Raw genomic sequence first — 12,764 nt, forward strand, 5'->3', positions numbered from 1 at the left:
ATTAAAAGACTGTTCAAAATTAGGCAGTATATTAATGTGGTCCATTATAATTAATAAAGAAAAATCCTATCACCTCCTGGTAGATAGTGAAAGAACATTTGCTACCATTTAATATCCATGAATTTTAAAGTTAACAAGAGTGCTCTTGATAAGCTAGGAGTCTTAATAGAGTGTTTATGAGAAAACAACAGCAAATAGCTTATTTAGTGTTAAAGGGACAATGGTCCTTATTCATGGCTGAGCCTCAGAATCACCTGGTGGTGGATAGGGCCCTCTTTAGAAATGTTCTTTGCTTGGACCCCATCCTCAAAGATTTAAATTCAGTAGGCAGAGACCCAAAGTATGTATTTTTATGACTCCCCAGGTGATTCGCATGTTCATCTCTAATTGAGAACCACTATACTAACATACTTTCATTCAGATCAGGAACAAGACAAGGTGCCAACTACCAACATTGTTTTCAGTGTTCTTCTGGAGGGTTAAGCCAGTGTAACAAGAATAGGAAGAAAAACGTATAATAAATATTGTGAAGGAAAAAAGCTGTCGGTGTTTTTGATGCCATTGTCTACCAAGAAAATCCAAAGGAATCAATTCTGAATTTATTAAACTTAATTGCTCAGTAATGCAAATGCATATGAGGTGAATTTTTAAAAACAATTGCAATAATAACTAGTTAGAAATGTAAAAGAAATAGCCATGGGTTGGTTATAAGCGTGTGAAAAACTGTTCAACCTTATTAGTAATTAAGGAAATGCAAATTAAAACAAGATCTTAGCAATTTTTGCCTATCAGATGGGCAAAGATTAGTAGAATTCATATTAGCTAATGTTAGCTAGGTTCTAGAGACACAGGCCTTCTCAAGGGATGTTCAGGTAGAATATAAATTGGTACAACTTTTTAGGAGAGCAGTTTATCATTGGAGACCAAACCTTGAAATAATGCATTTGCTACTAGACTATTTGTAGGGATTTATCTCAGGGAAGTGAACAGACAATATAGTACAAAGATATGTGTGCAAGAGTGTCACTGTATTATTGTTAATGATTGCTGCCATATCCACTAGGGCATTTTAGAATAACTATACTAAGGACTGACCAGGTTACCATAGGTGGCATCAGTCTACTCAAGACAGGAACTGTAGCATGCCAGCAGGGTAGCATCAAACATTCTACTTCTGTGGGAGTCCTTGCAGTAGTCAGAATAATAAGACCTGATCCACAGGGAGTGGGCATGGGATCCACCACCTTGGCTTAAAAGCCTCATACCCCATCATAGCCAGTGCCTCTTATAAGTTATATAGGCATAGGTAATTTTCAGGTTATATCATAAAGAGAACCAAAGATGGCTTCTTATCAGAATATTTATAATTCTCCCAATGAAGATAGAGTCTACCAATTTGAGGGTAACATAGCTTAGTAAAATAGTTGACACCCATCCATTTTTCAAAGTTGCCAGTGGAACAGAGCCAGAGAGTTAACCAAAGGTGAAATTCTCATGCAGAATGGAAAACAATTTTTGTTAATCTTTTACCCTCAGTAGCAGAATGTTCATTAAGAGACTTAATAAATTTTAGTTCATGAATTTAGTGGAATACTATGCAGCAGTTAAGGAATGAAGTAGCTCCATGTATAGAGTTGTGAAGAGGTATTTCTGTGATAGAGTAAGGGGGGGAAATAAGTTGTAGATGTGTACAATATATGTGTATATTTTCGTATACATAGAAAAATTTGTTTATTCAGTAAACAGTTGTTACCTCTCATTCATTGCAGAGGGATGGAGGTGAAGAGGCAGTTTTATATTCTCTTTTATACTGTGGTATTTGGATAGTTTTATGAGTAATACCTCATTATTTAAAGTAGCCATTCATATTTTAAAATAACAGACCCACCCTAACCAGTTTGGCTCAGTGGATAGAGCGTCGGCCTGCGGACTGAAGGGTCCCAGGTTCGATTCCGATCAAGGGCATGTACCCTTGGTTGCGGGCACATCCCCAATTGGGGGGGGGGTGTTGCAGGAGGCAGCTGATCGATGTTACTCTCTCATCGATGTTTCTAACTCTCCCTCTCCCTTCCTCTCTGTAAAAAATCAATAAAATATATTTAAATAAAATAACAGACCCATTTAAGCATCTAAAATCCGATATATGGAGAATTTGTATATTTAAATTTTAATTTTATTTAGGTATTTTTTATTATAAGAGTTATCTGTTTTTATTTTGGGGAAAAAGTGAAAAATATAGATAAGGAGAAACACTTAATGTCAACTTTAATTCTATCACCAGAAATAACAATTTTAGATCTTGGAATACTTTCTTCAGACATTTGTGTGATCATAAATACGTGTATATTTATAAAAACAAGATTTTATTATACTGTTTTATAAAATCTGTTTTCCACTTACTATCCCCAAGACATTTTTTCTGTGACATTAGTTTTACATCACCATTTTAATGGTTGCATGATATTCCATTGCATGGGTATATCAGATTGTTTAATCAACTCCTTTCTTAGACATTTAGGTAGTTTTTACTTTTTAACTATTAGAAAACCATGTTGCAGAGACCATCTCTAAACAAAAATATTTGCACTAGGATCCATGATGATTTGAATGGCTCTTTTTATTTTTTTACATTTAAATTTGTTTCTAAAATCTGCTTATAATGTGGATTACAGATTATTTTATCATAGAGACCATTGATTTCAAATGATAGTCCATATGTATACAGTACTTTAGGGAAAGAAGCATAGGCAACTAGGAAATACAAGGAGGAATATTTCTGAATGAAGTGTCTTCATTCTATGTAGCTTGTTTTAACCAGCCTTTTCTGGATCCTGAATATATTCATATTTAAAGGGCAAGGGAAGATTATATAGTTGCTGGGGCTGACCAGCAGATCCTGAGCGATGGATGAATAATTACTCTGACACACATTTCTGTGAAAGAGAGGCCTAAGGGACTGCCTGGCTAAAGGAACCAGACAGCTCCATTCACCTGCCTCCTTAGGCTTTTACTGTAGCAACAGCTTAAACTAAAATTAACTTCTAGATGCTATTAGCAGGGTAAATATCGTTGAGAAAACACATACATCTGCAGTATCCTTTAAGCAAGGATGTCTGGAGTCTAAACATAAAGATTCCAGTAAAACACCCAAAGGCTCAGACTTGTTTGGAAAAGTCAAGGCAGGGTCTGCCGCTTTTGGCAAGGTTCCCCTAGGGGCCTTCGACCTTTCGAAGAATCCTCCTTACAGACTTTCCAACCAAGTCCCATGCTTCCCCACAAATAATGATTGTTTTTAATCCTATTTTATTATCTTTATTTTTAAACTATTTAAGTATGTATTTTTTAAATGTCAGTCTCCCACCATAAAAAAGTAAGTTCTGTGACAGCAGTGATCTTGTTTGACCAATCAACAGCTGTGGCCTTGATGTCTAGACTGGTGAAGGACATGTAATGGGCCCATGGGAAATAGTACTTGAGTGAAAAAATAATCCCATAAAAAAGATTAAAATTTGTTTTAATAACAAAGGGCTTATCCTTTTAGATAAAACTCTATTATAAAAAAATTCAAAAGTATAGAAAAATAAAATACTACATAACTCCCTATCTCAGGGGCACTAAGTTATTGTCATAATTGTTTCATCTATGCTTTAATATATCCAGATTAAAGCATATTATCTAGGGCAGCAGTCGCCAACCTGTGGCCCACGGACCACTGGTGGTCTGTGAGGTCCAAAGGTTGGCAACAGCTGATCTGGGGTATATTAAAACAGAATCCCAGATTTTGTCATTTTATCCCTACATACTTCAGTATGCATCTCTTTAAAATATGGGTGTTCCTTACTTAATCACTATGCCATTGTCATACTTTTTAAAATAAGTTCTTCACATCATCTCATATTCAGATCACATTTCTCCAATTGTCTTAAAAGTATCTTTTTAGATTTGCTTTGCTCAAATCTCAATACATGCATTGCATTTGATGGATGTGTCTCTTGAGTCTCTCTTAATTTAGAGAAATATCTGCTCCATGTCAACTTTTGCCCCTACTTGTTGAAGAACCTCAATAAGTTGTCCTCTAAAAGTCTTACATTCTAGATTTTTCTATTTGCTTTTTAAAAATATATATTTTTTATTGATTTCAGAGAGGAAGGGAGAGGGAGAGAGAGAAAGAGAGAAACATCAATGAAGAGGGAATATCATTGATTGGCTGCCTCCTGCACACCCCACACTGGGGATCAAACCCGTAACCTGGGCATGTGCCCTGACCGGGAATCAACCTGTGACCTCCTAGTTCATAGGTCAATGCTCAGCCATTGAACCATGGCCAGTTGGGCTCTATTTGCTTTTTTAATGAGGCCATTACCTCATTTCTCTACCCCTCCATATTTCCCATAAACTGGAAGTTGGTTCAGAGGTTTAATTATATTCAGGTTATATTTTGGGGAAGATACTTCATAGCTGCAGTATGTAGGAATCTCACTCTTGATATCTGAACTCATGATTCCCAATGTTCAGTGTTTAAAGAGTACAAATTCTCCATAGTTCTTTGGAAAAGTCTATACTAATAAAAGGTTAATATGCTAATTAAACCAGACATCTTCCAGACCTCCTTCCTGACAAAGCCATGGTGTTGGGGCTAAGGCAGAGGCGGTTACGGGTGATTAGGCCGGTAAAGGAGAGCAGTTAGGGGGCGATCAGGTCGGGAGGGGAGGGCAGTTAGGGGTCAATCAGGCCAGCAGGGGAGGGCAGTTAGGGGAGATCAGGCTGCCAGGGGAGGTCAGTTAGGGGTGATCAGGCTACCAGGGGAGGACAATTAGGGGTGATCAGGCTGGCAGGGGAGGGCAATTAGGGGCTATCAGGCTGGCAAGGGAGCAGTTAAAGGGCAATCAGGCCGGCAGGGGAGAAGTTAGGGGGCGATCAGTCTGGCAGGCAGAGGCGGTTAGGGGCGACCAGGCCAGCAGGGGAGCTCAGTTTGGGGTGATCAGGCCGGCAGGGGAGCAGTTAGGGGGCAATCAGGCTGGCAGGCAGAGGCGGTTAGGGGGCAATCAGGCTGGCAGGGGAGAATTTAGTTGGTGATCAGGCCAGCAAGGGAGCAGTTAGGGGCATCAGGCCGGCAGGCAGAGGTGGTTAGGGGTGATCAGGCAGGCGAGCGGTTAGGAGCTAGTGGTCCTGGATTGTGAGAGGGATGTCCAACTGCCAGCAGTTGGACATCCCCTGAGGGGTCCCGGATTGGAGAGGGTGCTGGCCAGGTTGAGAGACCCTCTTCCCCCACCCTGTGCATGAATTTCATGCATGGACCTCTAGTTTTGAAAATAAAAGAGTAATGAGCAAAACTAGGACAGAAATTAGTTGTTATTGTTGTTCCCCCACAACCCCATGCCTACCTTTTATTCTATGTACATGTTAGAAACTTCTCATGTTAAACTCAGTTCTAGATCATTTGTGGCTGATGAATTCCTATATGATCCATCTTTTATCCATTGCTGACCACAAGAGGGCATCCACTGAACATTTTTTAAGAATTATTCTATCTTCTCATCTTGTGTACAGTCATGCGCCATCTAAGGATGTGAATATGTTCTGAGAAATGGGTGGCTAGGCAATTTCATCTTATACAAAAATCATAGACTGCACTTATACAAACCTAGATGGTATAGTGTACTACACACCTGGGTTATATGTTATGGCCTATTGCTCCTAGGCTACAAGCATGTATAGCATGTTACTCTATAAAACAACACAAGATTAAAACAGGCACAAGAGAAAATGATGCAATCAAGAGACACTGTAAACATGAGATGTATGAGGCTGCTGCCTGTGTAATACAACATACTATTTTACAGCAAACTTTCTTTTAATAAGTGGAAAGAGTAAACTCTAAATTAACAATAAAAAGTATAGTATAGTAAATACAAAAACCAGTAACATATTCCTTTATTATTATCAACTAGTGACCCGGAGCATGAAATTCGTGCACATTAAAAGGGGATTAATTAGAGGAAATAATTTAATATTGCTGTTTTCCCTTTCTGAATAATAGAAGTGTCAGAGATGAAAGAAAATTAGTAAAATGTATATGAAAACCTTCCTCCTGTCAGAGTCTGGGGCACACCACGGGACCCAGAGTCAAGTCCCTGCTCACCCACATGCACCTCAAAATCGCGTGAGACCCATACCCGGCTGGCCCCCTCCCATTGGGCTAGATCCAGACCCGGCCAACCCCACCCTTGTCAAGCCCTGCCTGGCAGGGGGCATAGCCTCAGGTCCCCTGTCAAGCCCCACCAGGTGGGGGGGCGCAGCCTCAGGTCCCCCGGCCCAGCACCGGGAAGGGCGCGCAGCCTCAGGTCCCCCGTCAAGCCCCGCTGGGCAGGGGCGTGGCCTGAGTTCCCCGGACCCAGCACTGGGGGTGCACTTTGAGGTCCCCTGTCAAGCCCCACCGGGCGGGGGTTGCGGTCTTAGGTCCCCCAGCCTGGTGCCAGGGGTGGGGGGCGTGGCCTGAAGTCCTGTCAAGCCCCACCTGGTGGGGGGTGCGGCCTGAGGTCCCCAGCCTGGTGCTGGGGCGGGGGTATCAGCCTGAGGTCCCCTAGCCCAGCACCAGGATGGGAAGCGCACCTTGAGGTCCCCCGTCAAGCCCCACCAGGTGGGGGGCGTGGCCTCAGGTCCCCTGGCCTGGCACTGGGGCGGGGGGTGCGGCCTGAGGTCTCCTGTCAAGCCCTGTCGGGTGGGGGGCACAGCCTGAGGTCCCCTGTCAAGCCCCACGGGGGCGGGGAAGGGTGTAGCCTCAGGTCCCTGCTTATTGCTCGTTAAGGCTCCTTATGGGAACTTGGCCTCAGCTGTGGGTGCAGCCATCTTTGTGACTGAGTGATGGTCAATTAGCATATTCCCTCTTTATTAGATAGGATTGTTAAGTACTATACATAATTATGTGCTATACTAGAAGCCCAGTGCATGAAATTGCGCGGCCCCACCCACCTGCGCGCGCCCCGCCACGCTCCCAGCCCCACCCACCTGTGCCGGTCTTTGGTTGTTACGGCATTAGGGCCACTGGGTTTTTATAATATAGATTTTTATACAACTGGCAGCACAGTAAGTTTGTTTACACCGTTATCACCACAAACATGAAGAATGTGTTGCATTATGATGTTATGGTGGCTATGTTGTCACTAGGTGATAGGAATTTTTCAGCTACATTATAATCTTATGGGAGCACCTTCCTATATGTGGTCTGTCATAGACCTAAACATTGTTATGCAGCACATACTGTAATTTATCTAAAACTGAACTCAGATCAGCCCATCCTTTGATTATAGTAGGGTTGGTTAGCTATAAAAAATATATTGGTACATATACATTAAAGTGGCCTAAACCTTGGTCCAAAATCACCTGCATTGCTATTTTCATAAAAAAAAACAACACCACAATGAATTTCAATTATACTGTGTCTTCTGAGTCCAAATAAAAGATTGTTGGAGCTACATGATGTCAAAGTATCACTCCAGAGATTATTTACTAATTTTAAAGGGGAAACATATCTTTACAATGGATCACTCTGGCTGTCACCACCACCTTAACCAAATGATCAAACAGCATCACTAAAATGGAACATTCTGAAATTACATGCCTCTTGAAGTATGCAGGATTGCATACAAAAAATTGAACCTAAAGCTAACCAAGCCCTTGGGCTTTATTTCCAGTTTATAGGAAATATGGTGTGAGGGAGAACCAAATAACAGTACCACGATTAGACAAATCCAGAATGTGGTATAGCTGACAAGGTGTCTAATCTAACTCTTCTCCAAAGAGTATCATGGGGGAAATTTTTTGGAGGAACCAGTCTAGATTAAAAGAGACATAGCCAAATGCAGTTCCTGGAAAACTGTCAGGTGATTCATAAAGTTACTCTAATGAAGACCAGGACACTAATAATGAAAAGGCATTTGAAGAGTTTGAGTAAAATTGTCACATGAGATCTTGAACAGAAAGCAATCTATATATGTAAAAGCCAAGCAACCGGAACAGTGGAATGACCAGAATGGCCAGTCGCTATGACATGCACTGCGGCGGCCAACCAGCCCAATGGGGACCCCAATTGCCCGCCCCCCCAGCAACCTCCCACAGCCCCTCACCCCAGCCGGTCAACCACCCACGGCCCCTCCCCCCCCCGCCAGCCCAGCCCCAATTGGCCCCAATTAAGGAGGGCCAGCCGTACCCCACCCGTGCACAAATTCATGCTCCAGGCCTCTAGTTATATATAATTTCCTGCAATGTGCTTTTAAATAATGAGTATGAAACATTACAGAATTTGAGTATTTCATCTCTATACCTTAAAATTGATATTTTCAAGTTGGCCAAAACTTTGTTTTTATTTCTTTAGCCTTAAAACTCTTTTAAAAATTTATTTTTAATTACAGTTGACATTCAGTATTATTTTATGTCAAAAACTTGGTTTTAATTTCATTGGGAAAAATGAGAAATTGCCTTATATTTGGATATATTTGATAACTTTCATCCTAAACCAAAGGTTTTGTTTCAGATGAACTTTTAATATCTCATTAATAGAGTACTTTCCTATCCTTTAGATAGAAATGGACCTGTATGTAACTAATTGTGAAGTGTTTTTAAGGGTGAATGAGGAAACCCATATTTTAAATGGGCACCAACCTCATTCACTAATGACATAAATATATTCTCATGAACAGAAGCAAAACATTTTGAGATATTTTTATCTTTCATCATTGTAGACTATATTGTAAAAATCATAGTGGAAATGATGAAAGAGATGAAGAAGATGAGGAACGAGAGAGTAAAAGCCGGGGAAGATTAGAAATTGATCAGCAACGACTAACTCAGCAGCAACTTAATGGAAACTAGGTATGAAAGTTAATTATATCGGATCTATTGTCAGAATACAATACACATTGATAAAAAAACATGTTGAAGTAATGGTGTGCGGTATGATTTTTTTAATGCTATTATGTTTAATTGAGCATGTCACTAGAATGCTGAGGACTGTGTGAGCTTGCATAGAGTTTTAAACTAGCAGATTTTGTAACAGTAAAAACAAGCTATCTGCTTTATCAATAAATGTAATTGTAATGTCAAATCAGTAAAATATCCTCCCTCCTCAATAACATTATATTTATTGTGTTCCCCTCAAGCATCATATTTTACATTTTTTTATCATCTTTTAAACAGGTTCATGGGACAGAGTTAGAAAACTGGGAATGAATAAGACATCCATAACTACTATTCTCTTTTCACTGTTTTCTAAAATCAAAAAGGGTTTGTAACTTTTTACTGCCCAACTCTTAGATCCTTCATTGAACTGCCTAAAAATGTCTTGTTTGTTTTATGAGCCTTCTTCACTAGATGGTAGAGTTTGACATGTTGATATTACATAGATATAGTTTGCAGTTTCTGGGAAGCAATTGAAACACTATTAACCCTGTGTATAGTGTCAACAGTTAAAGCAGATATTGCAATGAAGTAAGCTATATTTCTGTACTGAACAAAGTTCTGTTTAGAATGTCTGAGTTTGTTTAGTGGATTCATACTCAAGGGGAAGCATAAGCAAATTTCACTTTACAGTGCAAACACGCCTCTGGTCGCAACACATGGGAATTTGTGAATTTTTTTTCACACTCAAGTAATGAAGGCTAGAAATGAAGAGAACTTTCTTTTTCTCTTGGCTTTGACAGCAACTGCTAAATATTTCTTCCAAGAAGTGTGCTAAAGCATTTCATTTGGTTCCTGTAAAGTTGTTCTCACTGACCAGCATGGACTCAACTGGTGATTATAAGCTATGAGCTCCAGTGCTTATGCCAAAATCCTCTTGACAGTAAACCTCTTCTTTTTTCATGTTATACAAAGAGCTTCTAGCATAATTATTGGATCCTTTCAAGTTTAAACTAACATTTGGCAACAACAAATTAAACCTCTTTAAGATTTAAAGGGTTACCACTCACTAAGGACTTTAGCCACCATGTCTGAAACCCATTCCTCTCAAGTGCCGTGTTGTGTGGAACACTTCATATATTGGCCCAAAGTATGTAAGGAGGTCTCATGTGCTCTAGGAGTAAAAAAACAGTCTTTGCATAAAACAGTATTTATTTTTTTAATTTTGTGACCACTAAGTTAGAAACTTTATTTAATATTTTTTAATGTTTTCATTCAGTGCTTTGCTTATCTATTAAATTGGCTTTTGTGCCCTACTTTTCCTCTGGTAGGGCTCGGTGTTGTTTTATGGATCATCAGGATTGTTTCTCAAAGCCTAAGAATCCAGCCTTTTAGAAAGGATTTTCACACTGGCATTCTAGCTAGTGATACTTTCTTCCATTTATCTTCTGAAGCACATTTATATATTTCTTTATGGCAAAACCAAAAACTTTAGTTGTGATCTGCCTAATATTACCATAACACCTCATTATCAAGGGTAGGGATTTCTGAATGATTAGTTAACCTACCACATTAAATCAAATTAGCAAACAAGAAAAAATCATGTTAACATGACTGTGCATCAAGATATTTTGTATCTTATGGGAAACCATTTTTAAGATATAACAGGTGGAAAATTACACTGTGCTTAATGACTGATTTTTTTAACTGCTAGTCCCTTAAAGACACATTTGTCAAGTGTGTATTCACACATTTACTTAAATCAAGGGACTGGATGATTGCTTTATTTTAACCATTTTTTATTATTTTTAGAAGGGAACTAGCTTTAGTAGTGGGTTGCTCTCCCTATATGTTTTGCTCTTCTTGCTCTAAATATGCCATTGGATTTTTTGTGTGTATGTGATGAATTTACAAAATTCACCATGACTTGAAGTGCAACGACAGATCAAGATGTTTGTTTACCAAGCTATGTGACTTTTCCCAAAGGATCTGTACTTTATTTCTTTACAGCAGCTTGAAACCCATTATTTTAAATCTTTGAATCACTGTGTCTAGATCCTTTTTACATTGTATGCCATCAATTTACCCGTGAAACAATAGAGCACCTTCATTTTTGGACAACTACTGTAATGATGTTTTTAGGAAAAATGGAAGGTGCCAGGGGTAATAATGGCCAGTCAATAATCATGTAATGGACTTCAAATACTATAGTTGTTAGTTGATGGATTTGTTATGTAATCCAGTGTATGACTTTGTATGGGTTTGTTCAACCCTTTCTCTGCCACTAGCAACCAAAACAGCACTTTACCTTTTGGTTGGCTAGGTAAGTGGCTGGCTACCTATTTTTCTCACTGTGGTGTGATTGGCTAAATAGTCTTTCATTAAAAGTTGAAATGTAAATTGAAGTCACATGAAAAAATCAACTTTGATTGTAAACCTCCGATATTTTTATTTTCTATCCATATTTGTCACATGCTGAGTAAAAGTGCCTTACAATGTAAAAATTGTACAGTACTTACGTTCCCAAGTAGCATCATCATCTTCTGGGTAGTACATTGTGGTATGAATATTTAGAAAAATGGACCTCAGCATTGTATTTACTGTTCATCTCTTAAGTCCTTAACTGTAGTTTTAATAAGCATGACATTATTTGATAAGTATATAACATTTACATCATTTCAAAAAATACTGCCATGACTGTGTTTTATGCATATTTTAGCTTGAAATTTTAAAGCAACTTTTCTTTTTTCCTTTTCTCTTTTTTCCTATTTTTGTTTTGTTTTTGTTATTGATATTAAACAGTGTAATCTTTGCAAGCGTATATTGAAGATTATTCTGGAGCATTTATTGCCTTACCAGAAATGTTAGTAAGAAATGTTCTTTAGAGTAGAAAGATAGACCTGAGTTTCTATACTTTAATAAGAGCTCTTTGTTCCTGGGGTGAGGGGGGGGAGTGAATTTTACTTTCATCTCAATTTATTAAAAACCCACAACTGATACATTTTATTTCAAAAGTCAGCAATTTTAGAATTTCGATAGTACTTGCTCAGGAGTACATGCTACTCAAGATATTAAGAGAATAACAAGCTATATAGATCTACTGTTGAATCAGAATCTATGTACTTGAACAAATGTGTGAATCTTAAATATCTCAAAGCAAAAGAAAAGTGTTCTTCCAGAATGTTGCTTTTTTTAAAAAGCGCTCAAGTTAGACCAAGGTATATAGTTTTGTTCTAACAGACATTTAGGTTAATTGTGAAGATAAGGAATGCATTAGGGGTCAAAATCAAACATTCCTTGCTTGTTATGTATATTTTGTTCCTATTATATTGGCTTTATTTTCAAAATTGTAGTTTGTAGCACTAGCTTCCTTTTATTGGTATTGCATATACTATTCATTCAATAAATGAGTTATGACTTTCATGTTTGTGTATGTCTTTTTTGTGAAAGGGTATAATGAAGCTTATTTGTAACAGCAATAGTATTGTGTTCCTTTTAGTCTTGCTTTATTGAATTTGAGTTTAGTTCAAAGTTTCACAACATAAAAGGTTTTATCATGGAGAGACAGCAATATTTCAAGTACAATAGAACTGCATTATATCTTAGTTCTCTTATTATTATATGATTCAGATACCTATGGCCTAAATCACATCCTCTACAACTTAGTTAAAAGGTGATTTTGAAAATAAACCAAAATTCCTAATATAGTTAATCAGGTTGGTAATAAGGGTACAGGATTAATATCTTTGTCATGAAGGGATTTCACTTTATAGATTTAAATTTACTCCCTTTACCATGGACAGCTTGCTTCTAGTACAGTGCTCATATATTGAGTTGATCATATCCAGGTCAGAAATCAAAAGTTTTAA

General features: G+C 38.5%; 1 protein-coding gene across 5 annotated transcripts in view; it reads left to right on the top strand.

Moving 5' to 3' along the window:
• The window catches only part of PHF6 (PHD finger protein 6), a 201,643-nt gene extending 189,325 nt beyond the window's left edge, over nucleotides 1–12,318 (top strand). For 4 of the 5 annotated variants that reach the window (XM_080653840.1, XM_080653841.1, XM_080653838.1 and 1 more), the window contains one exon: nucleotides 8,742–12,318. In XM_080653840.1, the coding sequence (XP_080509966.1) occupies nucleotides 8,742–8,871 (130 nt within the window). In that variant the 3' untranslated portion in view covers nucleotides 8,872–12,318. The remainder of the gene's footprint in view (nucleotides 1–8,741) is intronic. The other variant, XM_080653839.1, reaches the window with a different exon arrangement.
• Nucleotides 12,319–12,764: the final 446 nt, after the last annotated feature.

This window comes from Plecotus auritus, assembly GCF_963455305.1.
Source record: "Plecotus auritus genome assembly, chromosome: X".
NCBI lineage: Eukaryota > Metazoa > Chordata > Mammalia > Chiroptera > Vespertilionidae > Plecotus > Plecotus auritus.